Below are 16,881 nucleotides of genomic sequence, written 5' to 3'. Positions count from 1 at the left end.
TATAAAGAGAGAGAGAGAGATCCAATTATCAGTACAGTCACATTTAGAACCTTCCATCATCCAAAAGAATTCCCTACAGCCTCTCTGCAGTCAATCTCTACGCCCAAAACTTTGTTTCTATATTTTTGCTTTTTTGAGAATTTAAAAAAAATTTATAACAAATCATACTGCAGCCTTTTGCTCCTGACTTCTTTCACTTAGCATGATGTTTTTGAGATTCAACCATGTTTTTGTGTGTATCAGTAATCCCCTTCCATTTTTATTGTATTATATTATGTGGATAGATGAAGTGTTGTTTATCCACTTAACAGTTGAATATTTGTTTCCATTTCTTTTAGTATTATCAGTAATGTTTCCAAGAACATTCACGTACAAGTCTTTGTGTGGACATATGCTTTTATTTCTCATGGATAGACACCAAAGGGTGGAAATTCTGGGTGAAATGGTCAGTGTATGTTTAACATCTTAAGAAAATGACAAGATGTCTGCCAAAGAGGCTGTACCATTTTGTGTTCCCTCCAGCAATGTGTAGCTGTTCTAGTTGTTTCAGACCCTCACCAACACTTGGTATTGTTGGTATTTTCACTTTAGCTATCCTTTAATTAGTTTTAATAGTCTAGTTAATTCACTTGGACTTTCTGAATACCAATGTATGCAAAAAGCGATAATTGTTTTCCTTAGTGCCCTGTCTAGAACTTCTAAACTACTAGCAAATAATATCAATAATTACAGACATCCTTGAGTTGATTTTTATTTTAACAATAATGCTGCCCATATTTTACTATCAGGGCCTCACTACATTTGCAATTAGTCACATTAGGAATCCTATTTTTAGTTTGCTAAGAGTTTTTTTTTTAACCATAAATGGATATTGAGTTTTTATCAAGTAGTATTCAGCATCCAAAAAATCAAATGTTTTCTTTTTCTACTTTGACTTTCTGATATAAAAATCTAAATTAATACATTTCCTAACACCGCTGCTTGGGTCTCTTCTGCCACACTAGTGTTTATTCCATGAGATACGTTAGTACGTATTTCTAGGGGGAAAATAAAAACTCTAATCTTCAAGTTCTTCATATGTAAAACAGGAGTAAAATATATAGAGAGATACAGAGACAGATGGGTTAAAGAACTATTAAGAAGATTAAACGAGATAATACCCATAGGTGCTCACTAAGTGAATGAGCTAGGATTTCAGCCCAGGTCAGTATCATCCTTGAGACCGCTATACTCATTCCATCTGTTATTAAAAGAAGGTTAAACATATGATTTTTAAAAATATTCTTGTAACAATTTAACAAACAGTAATAATTTAGAAGAGGTAAAGATTCATTTTTTAATCCTGAAATAATGAATTCTCCCTTTATGAACTAAAAGGAACTATTCAAATCTGGACAGGAAGTTAGCCTACCTGAGTGTGACTGATTGTTATATGGTTGCCATGGAGAGGTGACTGACGATCTTTTTCCTTACTGTGACGACTACTCTGTTTGCTGCGTTGTAGTTGCTGCCTCAGTTTGGCAATCTGCTTTGGGGGAGGGAAGGAGAAGCAAGAAGAGAACAAGAGTAAATATCAATTTTTTGTATTTATTTCTTCAGTTTTTGGGTACTGATAATTTTTTTCTCAAAGGTTCCAAGAAGAGGTAATATTTTACCATAATGATTTATTCTTCTAAGTTTTTAGGATTAAGATTATTGAAAATGAGAAATAAATATATGCTTTTATAAATTTGAACAGTGTTATTAGTAAGTACATAGACTAAATTACCCCATATTATTTCAGATTTTACCTTTGTAACATCAGAAATATCTTCCTTTTTAAAAACTTTTTGTAAGATGAAAAATAATACTTCAGATGCCTACTGATTAATGTCAAACCTGATCTCTTAATATAGGGACCACATTAGTTTCTAAGTCTCTGTCTTACATAAACAAAATGGATCCAGTTTATCAATTACTAAACACTTTAAAATTGTAAAGCTCACAGTGGTGAGGAGAAGCAAAGCTATTTAGTATTAGTAACTTATTAGTATTTAATATATTACTATATATTACTCTTTAGTCATGTAACTTTTAACAACAAATATGATTTACGGTGTATTCTCCTATACAGAAGGGTCAAACTCCAAGGTTTAACAGAAAAGTCATTACTACAGTATGTCTTAAAATTCATTAAACTACTTACATATTTTAGGTGATATATAATCTGCTTTAAGCATGCTAGACCAGGAATAAAAAAATTCCTCAGCATTTCAAAGGGTACCATTAGTAATGTGGGTGAAGTCTTAATAATGCCATTATTTTCCTTACAGAAAAGATGACAATATTAATCAATCAATAATTATTCCTTGAACACCTACAATGAGCCCAGTTTTATGCTGCCTACTCGGTAAAGTGTAGATACAGAGTATAGTCTGTAAAATATATTGATTTTCTCAGAGAGATATAGCAAAAATACAATGCATTATGAAATTATATAAATATTTACCTTGAACAACCACGGCAATAAAAAGCACAATAGGCAATTACTATTAAAGCCTATAAATGCTCATGGGAAAAAGTATATAAGTTGTTGAGAAAACTAATTTTTAGTGGCAAATAGAAGAGAAACAATGTAGAAGGAAATAAAGCACCCAAACAAAAGAATAATTTATATCGTTTCTTTTATATTAAGATCTTTGGATCCCTTTCGTTTTTTAAAGCTTTATGTAGCTTATGGATCTCTCATATAATATCCTTGGAAAAGGTATACAAGTAAGATTATGGTAATTATTTGTGTTCCCTCCTTTCTGTTGAAATGACAATTTTCTTCTAGAGAACATTAATTTTGATGAGAAAAGGAAAAAAAATGGTTGGTAATCATTATAAATCAAGACAGACAATTCTCTATGATAAAAAATAAATAGGATTTTAAATTGTACAAGTCATTTAATTAGGATGGAGGTATAAATTGTTTTCTGAATATTAATGATGCTTTAGTGCTGTTTCAAAACCAGCAAGAGCTTGTACAGAAGAGCACAGAATGCCTAGAGATTAATTAATATAATTTATACTTATTCATTTTTAAAATAATCTTTAAAAATAAACAAAAATAATCTTAAAATTGATCAATCTTAATCAATCTATTTTTCAAGGCCTCTGTGACATCAAAATAAGCCAGAAAAGTTTTATTCTAAGGAGATTTAACAAACTCCTGAAAACAAAAAGCATACATCATGCTACAGACCTTACTTTGCTTGGAATACCAACTTAAACAATGCAACCTTATAGCTTTTCACACAATACTGTTCTTTGGAATATAACACAGTCATGCTCTTGTTTATAATTCAGTAGGTATTAGGGTAAAGGGAAAGCCCATCCTCCTAAATATACATACTTAGAATATTACAAATTCTACTTAATAAGTATGTGAGGAATTTTCTTTGAACTTGAAGTGGGTTCCGAGTATGCTAGCTCCAAGGTTTAAAAAAATTAGGAAATAAGTGACAAAAGAAGAAATAATAATTGTACAGAGAATATAGCATAAATAATCACAAAGGAAAGACCAAAACATTTATGAAATCAGATGAAGAAAAATCAGGAAATGGCCCCACTTAAAATCTGAGAATCAGGAATACTTTTTTTGGCAACCTGATAGTATCGTCCTTGTTTATTTGCTATGTTTGTTCTATTTGTTTCCCCCACTATTGTCAATATCTAAAAACAAAATAAAAACCAACTCTTAGCCTAAAAAGACTGGTAGAGCACTTGCCTCAGGGATTGAAGGGGAGGGAAATATTTCTTAGAATGAATTCTATGACATAGGAGGCCAAGGAAACGAGAAATCTTAATTTAAAAGGACTAAGTGGTGACAGTAAGAAAGGAGGCAGGATTCTTGGGCTTTTGGAAGAGAAGAAAAATAAGAGAATTAGCCTAAAACCAGGAAAAATTTTGAAGGTTATCACTAGCAAGTGAGCTGGTATCCTCACTAATCCTTCTTATCCACACATATCACTGCATCAGTACACAAGCAAAACCATCACAGGTATTTGGGAAGTGCAGTAATTCTTATTTCTGATGTTAGGACAATGTGGGAAGTTTGCCACTGGTATCCTAAGACAGACCTCTTAATAGTATTTGCTATAGAAAACCCACTACACACAGTGGTTAGGGTCTCTATTCCACTATTATAGGTTGGTTGAGAACCAGGATTCCACAGAACAATGTTTCAGTGGGAAAAATATATCCTGAATGTGAACATCTAATTTTTCACCAAATGTGTAAGCTATAACCCACTCAAAACTGGGGAATTAATTCTGGAGGTCAGTTCTCCCAACCTAACAAAAACAACCTTTTGAAAAGAGAAAATTCAATGTATAACTAGAGTATAAAGTAATTTGTATTCAATATTAGAAACCTTGAATATTTAAAGGTAACCTGTTCTAGGCTGCCATTTTGGTTGTACAGTTTGAGTACTGACCAAATATTATGGTACCAGACTGAGGGGCTAAGTAAGGACTGAAATCAAGGCCAGACCAAGCCCCACTCAGCAAGCTGCATGCCTTGGCAGAATACTGAGGCTACTTGGAAGAAGCCTTTTTCTTCACTAAAAGGCACTGTCACTTTAAAAAATCTCATGCTAGTGGGGCTGCATCCACTCAAGGAGAGTGCTTTTATCTAGTCCACATAAAGGTGATATATAGGGTAATACACATCCAGAACATGGTGACTACAAGCTAAAATCCTATTTAATAGGAACCAAAAATAATAGCTATGACTTTTTCATCTTTTAAAAATAATGCAGAGAAAACAAACAAGTAAATAAATAAATAAATAAAGCAGAGACACAGTAAGTGATTAAAAAGGCAGATCGTACACTGGGGATTGGGATAATTCACAACACATACATCCAACAAAGGCCTCATCCAGAATATGTAAAGAACACCTCCAAAGCAATAAAAAAAAAAGAATGTTTAAAGAGTGGACAAAACACTTGAAGAGGTACTAGCCAAAGAGAATATCCCAATGGCCAATATGCATAAGAAAATGTGCTCAACATCATTCGCATCAGGGAAATGTAAATTAACAACGATCATAAGGACTAAACTTAAAAGATGATAACACCAAATACTGACAAAGACATGAAACAACTGGAATTCTCCATACATTGCTGGGGGTGGATGGGTACTCTTTTATTTTAACACAGTAGGCTTGATTATATTAACACAAGATTTTTTTTCTGGGGAAGTGCTCATATCCTTAATACTTGGTCAGTTACTGAAGGTCACTTGGTCTACTCTTCAGGTAATAGCTGAAGAGTAGAAAGCAGTGACCTGGCTCAAATGAGGCAAAAATTCTTAATTCAGTTACCTGGAAAGGAGAGAAATGATATGTCCAAGGCTAATTAGGTTCTAAGGTACTTAGTGGGAAACAGTGCTGAGAGAAGAAGGAATCTTGCTTATAAATCAAGAAGGCTGGGGAGCTATGCTTCTGCCTCACAGGAAAAAAAGCAATAAGGTACTGGAAAATAGAATACCTCTGCAAATATGGTATCTATTTCTGTCAATGACATTTCTAACAATTAACTGAGACACTGGAACATTCCCTTTGCATAAAGAGATATTCCTATAAAAGAAATTTATCCTTTGCCAAATATAGGCAACACAATTTTAAACAAATTATAATTCAACATACTGATAATGCTCTGATGATGTATATTCTGACTAATAACATAGTCTTTCTAGTGATTATTCAAAGAGTAACTTGTAGGCAGTTTGTGTGATAACTGTGTCTATCACCAATAGAAAAGCTTCATTAAAACTTGTCTAAATAGTAACTATTTACTGAGTACTAGCAATGTAAAGGCACTCTGCCACTTGCTTGTATGTGAATTATCTCATTTATTTTTCAATAAAAGCACATGAGATAGGTAAAATTATTATCTCCATATGAGAGGTGAGGAAATAGAGGTGGAAAGGTTAAAAGGCTTGCAAAAAGTAACACAGTTAAGTGGTGAAACAAGTGTTTTAACTCAGGAAATAGAATTTCAGAGTCTGGTCTCTTAACCACCATTCTATACTGCCTGAAGAATCAAGTTAGTAACTCACAAGGAGATAAATCTTACAAAAAATAAAGACAAATGGGAATGAAAAACTTGACAAGAGCTGAACTAAGGTAACCCCTCTCCCCAAACAATTACTAAAGATATTAACCCAAATAATTTTTCTGAAAGTATAGTTTGAGAAGTCATGAATCTCAAGTTGTTATTCCCTTTTATATGAAACAGGGAATATACGACAAACTGTAATGCTTATAAAGTTCAAGTACCTCAAAAGGAAAGTACAGTCTAGTTAAAAGCAAATTTTACATATTATATCCTTTGACAAAAATGTCAAGCCTCTAAAAACAAAAATTTAAAAATTTTTTTGCCTTTCCATAAATAAAAATAATCAGTGATGCTTTCCTGTTTTTCTTTAAAGTACCAATAGGCAAACCCAAATGAATTGCTCTTCATTCAACCTCAGGATATTAAAATTGACACAGGTACATGCATGCACAAATGTGCACAGAGAGCACACACATGTGCAAGTACAATACATATATACAAGGCAGGGGTCATCTGCAAACATATCAACCCTTACACGTAGACTCACATAAACCCACTGATCCAGGAACAGACAGATCCCTCCCCTGGCGACACACAGACTCACCCCCACAGATATAGCTAGCTTTGAGAGAATTGTTATACTCATAAAATAAGTTTTAATGTGGAAACGTATCTGCAACTACCAATAAGGCATATTTGCCAACAGAGGCATTTTAACAATACCAGACTAACATTTAAAAACACTTTGTTTACAAATTCATTTGATCCTTCTAATTTATTACATCATTTTACAGATGAGGAAACACTCAAAAATATACTACCTTCTCAATGTGAAACAGCTAATAAATGGCAAATCCAGTCCTTTAAACCTATAGTCCCCAATCTGTGGGCCAAAGACTGGTACCAGTCCATGCGTGGCCTGTGAGGAACCAGCCACACAGCAGGAGGTGAGTGGTGGGCTAGCAAGTGAAGCTTCATCTATATTTACAGCTGCTTCCTACCACTTACATCACTGCCTGAGCTCTGCCTCCTGTCAGATCAGTCACTGTCTCCCATCATTCCCAGATGTGACCGTCTAGTTGCAGGAAAACAAAGCTTAGGACTCCCACGGATTCTGCTTATGGTGAGCTGTATAATTATTTCATTATATATTACAATGTAATAACAATAGAAATAAAGTGCACAATAAATGTAATGTGCTTGAATCATCCCGAAACCATTCCCTCCCTACCCCCAGTCTGTGGAAAAATTGTCTTCTGTGAAACTGGTCCTGGGTGCCAAAAAGCTTGGGGACCCCTGCTTTAGCCTTCATTTTGTAACCTTTCTACTGTCTAGCAACAAGGCTGAAAGTAATACTGTGTTAATGTTCGACTGTAAAAAAACTACTAGTCACTATGTATTGGCTCATAATCTCAACCACTTCACAAAGTAACTTCCTTTCTTGATGTTGAAGATAATGCAAGCTGTGAAACTGAAATAAAGATGAACAAAAATTTGATGAAGCAATTACCTGACTGATACATTTCTATTTTCTTTGATAAGCAGTTTGTATGACCTAAAAATTGTTCCTATTGGATCCAATTTTTAAAGATAATGAAAGGATTATAAAACATCTTTACAATTCAATTTAGACAGATTTTACTTGATAAAGAATATATGCATTTTTAAAAGGTTTATTACATAATTCCTTTGATTTCAAAGGGATAATCAAAAATATTTGGACTATTATAGGTCCAGAGAAAACATTATTGTAATTATTTTTCCCTGTTATAATTTTTAAAATATATTTGAAAATACCCAAAATTAACAAAATGTTAGGGCAGAAAGTATACTCTTAGTAAAGCTATAAGGGAACTTTAAAAAGGAAGACCATATATCAATAATAATTATGAATCACTTTTGATCAGAAAAACAAGAAACATCCATAATCGTTTCACTCTACTGTTCCAGATGGTTCCATCTAAGAAAAAAATATCCTACTAATTAGAGGGCTTATTGGTGAGATAAAGAAGCAACACGTGATGTTTCCTTCTTTCCACTGAAGGACTTAAAAACAGTAAAGCTATTTTGTTCAATTTTTATCAAAATCAGAATAGTAAAAAAACAAAACAAAACAATACAATAGTCTTATTTATGTTCCCTCTGAGACAAAGATCACCCTTGTTTACTGCTTTTTATATAAGCAGTAGATTCCCCAAGCTCTGTGTTCCTCTCCCATATGATCTACTATGCAGCAATCTGGGTCCTCCCCATCGCCCCCATTGGAATTGTGGTCCTGGAGAACTAACATAAACTTGATGCTCTTGATACTTGCTATGCTGTGAATAATAAAGTCCTTTGTCTCTAAACCAGGAGTCTTGTGCCTTCTGCCAGCATCCATGAAATAGCAACAGGCTAATTTACTAGGTTGTAAGTGGATAAAATCAAATCTGAGACCTGAGAGGGCATACTTCCTCCTTTGCCTCAAATGAAGAGAGAGGAGTTTTAATGGAACAACTTGAAAAGACTAATGTATACTCCCCACAATTAAGGGGATGTGGTGGACTGGTATTTGATTCCTACTTCAGATACTGAAAAGGGTTAGCTAGGATGATAAAGATTTACCATTGCATTAGAATCAGTCTAAACTTTCAGACATTATCCAGAAAAAAAAAAAAAAACCGTGTAAGTTTCTCAGGAACCACTTGGGAAATCTGAGTGTGAGAGCCATCGAGAAGGGCTGTCTTAGGTCCTACTTATAAGGGCCACTTACAAGGGTGAACAGACCTCAGCAGCTGAGGAGCTGAAGGTTATTTCCAGAATTCTGGAGACCAAAGAGAGAGTAAAGGATTCACTAACCCAGAAAGACAGAACTGTTTATAAGAGATGTACAGTAACAGGAGATCTCCAAAGACCCATGAAAATATTCTACAAAAGAAAGTCAGCTTTAAAAATCTGTTAAGCCCAGAAAATGTAAAGGCATTTTATAAGAGCAGCAGTCAAGTAAGAACATTTCTATTCCACTTCCTTCTCCCTCATTTTTCCAAGCTCCAACTTTAGAGAGGCCAGAAATAGTAGCTATGGAGTTAGTGAAGAGGTGAGCAAGAAAGAGAAAAGGAGCAAGGATCTCTTCTCCCGTAAGTCACCCAGCTGTAGTAGGCTCTAGCTGGGAGAAGGGAGGTAGCTCTCTCTCCCATGAGGATTTTTAAGCGCTGGCCAAGATGACCCAGGTTTCTGTACAGCAGGCTCTCGAATAATGTTGATTCATTCAATGTTGTTTCATTATAACATTCATAAGAAAAAAACATAATTGATTCCCAGCAGAAGCCACTGTCTGTGTAGAGTCTGTATGTTTTCCCCACGTCTGCTAGGGTTTTTCCTGGGTACTCTGGTTTCCTCCCACATTCCAAAGATGCACATGTTAGGTTTACTGGCATGTCTACATTGTCCTCGTCTGAGAGTGCAGCTCTGCGAATGTGCCCAGCAACGGAACGGCGTCCTCTCCAGCGTTGGTTTCCACTCCGCACCCTTAACTGCCAGGATAAGGTGCAGCCATCTGAGACCCTGAACTGGAATAACTGGGCAAATAACTATCTTACTTCTTTTTATTAATCTTTCTTAAATGTATAGACGGCTCACATTTATTTCTATGTTTAATACTAGAAGTGTTTTGGTCATTATTTAGAAGTTTGGTGATGTTTTTGTGACCAGAAATATGCTGCAGGTACTTAACTCTTGTTTATACCAATTACCCTATGGTAAAATAGGTTTTGTTATAGGTCATTTTATTTAAAGTTGCCGTTTCCAAGAACCTATCAACAATGTTAAATGGGGACTTACTATAAAAGTATCAACATCCACTTATCACTAAGGGTTTCTTTTTCTATTCATGGTCTATAGAAATTTTCCTCATTTTATATGTAGCTAGAATACATCTACTTATTTATTTTCACATTGCATTCCTATAAGCTTGAAGCAAAGTGGAGGTGCTTTCACTGACATTTTAATCAGAAATCCTGAAGTGAATTAACTGAGGGGTTAGAGTATGTGAATCAGGAAGAATGGATGTGATACAGTTTAGTGTGATCTTGTGACAAGGAAGATGATGATACGTTATTTACAAAAACACTGAATTTTAGTGGTAATTCTTCAAAATATTAGTATTTCAACAAGACTTTTGGTTTTTCATAATTTTCTCAAATTATAATTCTGCCATCTATTATAACTATTCTTCCTATTTTTATTTTTAGTCTCTACTCAGGTACTCTCATCATTTTTCCAGCCTCAGTTATAATCATATAGAATTTAACATCTTATGAAATAACATGAAAAACCCATTGGTCTTTTATATCTATTCCCTTTTTTTCTCAGTTTTAGTAAGGTATAATTTATATTCCATTAACTTAATCCATTATAAGCATAAAATTAAGTAAGTTTTAATCGAGTTATACAACGATAATCACAATCCAGTTCTGGGACTTTTTCATCACCCCCGAAATTTCCCTTGAGTTTATTTGTTGCCAATTTCCACTTTCCCAGTCACAGACAACCACTAACGGGCTTTTTTCCCCTCTATAAATTTGCCTTTTCTTGGCATTTTGATGTAACGGGAATCATATAATACGCAGTCTTATTCATCTGGCTTCACTGTAGCAGGGTTTGGAAAGCTATGATCTGCAGACCAAATCCAGCCTGCCACGTGTTTCTGTAAATAAAGTTTTACTGGAACATGACCATGTCCACTCTATACTGTCTACGGTTGTTTTTACACTACAACAGCAGAGTTAATAAATGCATACCTTGAAGATATTGCAGATTCATTTCAATCCAACCACTGAAATAAAGTGAGTATCACAATAAAGTGTGCCATGTGCATTTTTTGGTTTCCCAGTACATATAAAAGTTATACTTACACTATATTGAAGTCTATTAAGTGTGTAATAGCATTATGTCTAAAAAAAATTGCATATGCCTTAATTAAAAAATAATTCATTGCTAAAAAATGCTAACGATCATCTGAGCCTTCAGCAAGTTGTAATCTGTAGCTGACTGATCAGGATGGTGGTCGCTGAAGGATGGGGTGGCTATTGCAATTTCTTAAAATAAAACAACAATAAAGTTTGCCATATCGATTGGCTCTTCCTTTCACAAAAGACTTCTCTGTAGCATGCAATGCTGTTTGACAGTATTTTACCCACAGCAGAACTTCTTTCAAAACTGGAGTCAATGCTTTCAAACCCTGTTACTACTTTATCAGCTAAGTTTACATAACATTCTAATGCTCTGCTGTCATTTTGACAGCCTCTTCACATGTAGATTCCATCTCAAGGAACTACTTTCTTTCCTTATCCATCAAACGCAACTCCTCATCCTTTCAAGTTTGATCATGAGATTGTACCAAATCAGTCAAATCTTTAGGCTCCATTTCTAAATCTAGTTCTCTTGCTATTTCTACCACATCTGTAAGTTACTTCCCCCACTGAAGTCTTGAACCCCTCAAAGTCATTCATATAAGTTGGAATCAAGTTCTTCCAAAATCCTGCTAATGTTTCCTAGCACTCTGGGAGGCCGAGGCGGAAGGATCGCTCGAGGTCAGGAGTTTGAGACCAGCCTGAGCAAGAGCAAGACTCCGTCTCTAAAAAAAATAATTAATTTAAAAAAACAAAAAGAGAGAAAGACAAAATCCTGTTAATGTTGATTTTCTGACCTCCTCCCATGAATCACAAATGTTCTTAAAGGCATTTAGAATGGTGAATCCCTTCCGGAAGGTTTTCAATTTACTTTGCCCAGATCCATCAGAGGAATCACTATCTACGGCAGCAATAGCCTTACAAAATGTGTTTCTTAAATAATATGACTTGAAAGTCAAACTTATTCCTTGATCCAAGAGCTGAAGAACGGATGTTGTTAGCTGGCATGAAAACAACACTGATCTCCTTGTTCATCTCCATGAGAGCTCTTGTGTAACCAGGTGCATTGTCAATGAGCAGCAGTATTTTGAAAGGAATCTTTTCTTCTGAGTAGCAGGTCTCAACAGTGGCCTTAAAATATTCACTAAACCATGCTATGCTGTAAACAGATGTGCTGTGACCCAGACTTTGCTGTTACATTTATAGAGCACAGGTAGAGTAGATTTAGCATAATTCTGAAAGGCCCTAGTATTTTCAGAATGGCAAATGAGCACCAGCTTCCATTTAAAGTCATCAGATGCATTAGTCCCTAAAGAGAGTTAGTCTGTCCTTTGAAGCTTTTTCTTTCTAGCTATGAAAGTCCTAGATGAGATCTTCTTCCAATAGAAGACTGTTTCATCTACATTGAAAGTCTGTTGTTTAGTCCAGCAATCTTCATCAATGATCTCAGCTAGATCTTCAGGATCACTTGCTGCAGCTTCAGCAACAGCACTTGCTGCTTCACCTTGCACTTTTATGTTATAGAGATGGCTTCTTTCCTTAAAACTAATGAACCAACCTCTGCTAGCTTCAAACGTTTCTTCCACAGCTTCCTCACCTCTCTTGGCCTTTATAAAATTGAAGAGAGTTAGGGTCTTGCTGTAGATTAGGCTTTGGCTTAAGGAAATGTTACAGCTGGTTTGATCTTCTTTTTAGACCACTCAAACTTTTTCTGCATCAGCAATAAGGCTGTTTTCCTTTCTTATCATTCTTGTGTTCACTGAAGAAGCACTTTTAGTTTCCATCAAGAACTTTCCCTCTGCATTCACAACTTTGCTGTTTAGCATAAGAAACCTAGCTTTTGGCCTATCTCAGTTTTTTATATGCCTTCCTCATAAAGCTTAATCATTTCTAGCTTTTGATATAAAATGAGAGATGTGTGACTTTTCCTTTCACTTGAACATTTAGAGCCATTGTAGGGTTATTAATTGGCCTATTTCAATATTGATGTGTCTCAGGGAATAGGAAGGCCCACAGAGAGGGAGAGACACAGGAGAATAGGTCGGTGGAGCAGTCAGAACACACACACGTACTGATTAAGTTCATTGTCTTATGTGAACATGTTTTGTGACACTGTAAAACAATTACAGTAGTAACTTCAAAGATCACTGATCACAGACCAACCTAACAGATATAATAACTAAAAGTTTGAAATATTAGAGGATTACCAAATGTGACAAAGAGACACAAAGTGAGCATGTGCTGTTGGAAAAATGGTGCCAACTGACTTGCTTGACACAGGGATGCCACAACCTTCAATGTGTGAAAAACACAGCATCTGCAAAGTGCAATAAAGTGAAGCACAATAAAGCAAGTTGTGCCTGTAGTTGCAACAGCGATCTTGTGGCCCACAAAGCCTAAAATATTTGCTATGTGGTCTTTTACAGAAAAACTTTGCCAAATTTTGACTTACTAGAATGTTTCTGAGATTCATTCATGTTGTAACATCTATCAGTATTCAGTATATCGTTCCATTTTATTGTTAAATAGAATGCCAGTACGTGAATACACTACATTTTGCTTATCCATTAATAGACAGACATTTGAATATTTTCTTGTTTTAGGCTATTATTAATAATGCTGCTATAAACAGCTGTGTACAAGTCTCAGTGTAGAGATGTATTTTCATTTTTCTTGTACAGATTCTTAAGAATGAAATTGCTGGGTTGTATGCTTAGTTTCTACTTATCTTTTTAAGAAACTGACAGAGTGTTTTCCAAAGTGGCTATACCATTACATATTCCCATCAGCATCTGAGGGCTCCAGATCCTCCAAATCCTTGCCAACACTTGGTATTACATCTTTTAAATTATAATCACTGTAATGGGTGTGTTAGTTACATATCATTGTAGTTTTAATTTACATTTCCCTAATGACTAATGATGTTGAGCACCTTTTCATGTGGTCATCTGCCATTTATACATCTTCTTTAGTGAAATACTTCTATTTAAGTGTCTTACCCATTTTTTTAAATGGGTTATTTGCCTTCTTATTGATTGGTAAAAATTCTTTATTATTCCAGATATAAGCCCTTTATCAAATATGTGACTTGTTAACATTTCTTCCAGTCTGTGGCTTATCTTTTCTTTCACTTAGTGGTGCTTTTTGAAGTGTAAATGTTAATTTTAATAAAGCTCAATTTATCATTTTTTCTTTTATGGCTCTTATTCTTGGTGTTACAGCTAAGAATGCCTTGCCTCATTAAGATCTTCTAGAAGTTTTAGAATTTTAGAGCTTATATTAAGGGTTAGGACTCATTTTGAGTTGACTTTTCTCTACAGTGAGAGTTAGGATTTAAGAATTTTTCTTTCATATACCTATCCAATTATTCTAGCACCAATTGTTGGAAAGACTGTCTTTTTCAACTGAATAGTAATGGCACATTGGTCAAAAATAATCTGACCATAAATATAAGAGTTTATTTCTAGACTCACAAATTTTGTTTCATTTATCTTTAAGTCTTCCTTTGTGCCAATACTACACAAACTACATTAATGTAGATTTATAGGAAAATTGTGTAATACAATTTCACCAAATATTGTCTTTGTTTTCAAAATTATTCACGCTACTCTAGGTCCTTTGCATTTCCATACGTATTTAGGACTGGCATGTCAATTTCTACCAAAAACCAAACCAAACCAAAAACCAAACCAAACATGTTGGAATTTTCATAGGGATTGCATTGAATCTATATATCAATTTGGGGAGAATTACTGTTAATACCTTAATAATAATACTGACTCTTCCAATCCAAGAACAAGGTATATCATTCCATTTACTTAACTCTTCTTTAATTTCATCTAGCAATGTTTTTTTATTTTTAAAAATTTTTATTTTTAATTATCATGGATGCATAATTGTACATATTTATGAGTTATGTGTGATATTTTGATACAAGCATCGAATGTGTAATGATCGATTCAAGGTAATTGGGATATCCAACATCTCAAACATTTAACCAGCAATGTTTTGTTTTCAGTGTACGAATCTTACACTGCTCTGTTAAATTTATTCCCACATATTTTAATCTTTTTGATACAACTGTGAATAATCTGTTTTCTCATTTTCCGGATTGTTCATAGCTAGTATCTAGACATACAATTGATTTCTATATGTTGATCCTGTATTCTGTAACCCTGATAAACTTGTTTATTACTTCTAGTAATACATTTGTATATTCCCTAGGAGTTTTTACATATGAAATTTTTATAGAGAAAGTTTCCTTCTATTCCTAGTTTGTTGAGAGATTTTTTGTCGTTGTAGTTATCATGTATGGCAGTTGGATTTTGTCAAATGTTTTCTCTGACCCTACTGACATGATTAATGTGGTTTTAGTCCTTTATTCTCTTAATATAACATATTACATTAATTGATTTTCTGATGTTAAACCAAATTTGCATTCCTCAGACAAATCCTACTTACTTATGGCATACAATCCCTTTCATATGTTATTGAATTTGGTTTGCTAACATTTTATTAAGCATTTTTACATTTATATTCAAGAGTCATATTCACCTGCTGTTTTCTTTTCGTGAAATGTCTTTGCTTGGCTTTGAAATCAGAGTAATCATGGCCTGATAAAATGAATTGGAAAGTGTTCCCTTCTTTTCTATTTTCTGAAAGAATCTGTGAAGAATTAACATTATTTCTTCCTCAATTATTTGACAGAATTCACCAAATCTGACCCTGAGATTTTGTTTGTGGGACGATTTTGAATTATTAATTCAATTTTTTTACTTGTTCTAAGTTTATTCATATTTTCTATTTGTTCTTAAATCAGTTTTGGTAATTTGTATCTTTCTAGTAATTTCTCTGTTTAGGAATTTTTCCATTTCATCTCAGTTGTCTAATTTGATGGCATGAAGTGCTCATAATATTTTTTATATTTTTAAGTTCTGTAAAGTTGGCAGTAATGTTACCTCTACCACTTCTGAAGTTGATAATTTGTGTTTTTCCTTGGTCAGTTTAGCTAAAGATTTGTCAATTTTGCTGATCTTTGCAAAGAACCAACTTTTAGTTTCATTGATTTTTCTCTAATATTTTTCTGCTTCCTTGATTTCTGCTATATTCTTTATTACGTCCTTCCTCTGCTTGTTTTTGGTCTGGTTTGCTTTTCTTTTTCTACTTTCTTAACTAAAAGCCTAAGAAATGGATGTGAGCCTTTTCTCTTTTTCTGATATGTGGATTTAAAGGTATAAATTTTCCTTCAAGCACTGCTTTAGCAACACATGTAAATTTAGGTAAGCTGTATTTTCATTTAGTTTAAAATATTTAAAATTTCTCTTGGGTTGTTAGAAAAATGTTGTTTAATTGCCAAACATGTGGGGTTTTCCAAGATTTCTTTCTGTTATTCTGAAGTCACTGGCTGGAGTTTTCTATATATGTCAGTTAGGTCAAGTTAATTGATAATGTCATTGAAGTCTTCTATTACCTTCCTGATTTTCTGTCTAGTTGGTTGTTCAATCAGATATTGAGAATGGGATGTTTCAATCTCCAATTACTATTCTATAACTGCTATTTTCTCCTTTTACAGTTTTTGCTTCATGCATTTTGGGATGCTGTTGTTAGATGCATACACATTTATGACTTATGTCTTCCTTATGTATTGATCTTTTTATCATTACAAAATGTTCCTATTTGTCTTTAGTAATACTTCTTGTTTTAAAGTCTGTTTTGCCTGATATTAATATACCTACTCTAGCTCTTATTGTTTCTGTTTTTTATCTTTTTCTTTTTTACTTTCAATTTATTTGTGTCTTTAAATCTAAGGTGTGTCTCTTAGAGACAGCATATAGTTGAGTGTTGCTTTTTTATCCAGTTTGCCAATCTCTGCTTCTTAAGTAGAAACATTCAGTCCATTCATATTTA

The 16,881-nt window shown here is 34.0% G+C and overlaps 1 protein-coding gene across 1 annotated transcript in view; it reads right to left on the bottom strand.

The window, feature by feature from the left end:
• GLCCI1 (glucocorticoid induced 1) overlaps positions 1–16,881 on the bottom strand; it is a 113,385-nt gene that overhangs the window by 23,089 nt on the left and 73,415 nt on the right. Inside the window, exon 4 of the mRNA XM_012647846.1 lies at positions 1,412–1,528. Coding sequence (XP_012503300.1) covers positions 1,412–1,528 — 117 coding nt within the window. The remainder of the gene's footprint in view (positions 1–1,411; positions 1,529–16,881) is intronic.

Source organism: Propithecus coquereli, unplaced genomic scaffold, assembly GCF_000956105.1.
Source record: "Propithecus coquereli isolate 6110/MARCELLA unplaced genomic scaffold, Pcoq_1.0 Scaffold108, whole genome shotgun sequence".
Taxonomy (NCBI): domain Eukaryota; kingdom Metazoa; phylum Chordata; class Mammalia; order Primates; family Indriidae; genus Propithecus; species Propithecus coquereli.
The sequence above is the reverse complement of the archived record's forward strand: the minus strand, read 5'-3'. Positions and strand labels throughout refer to the sequence as shown.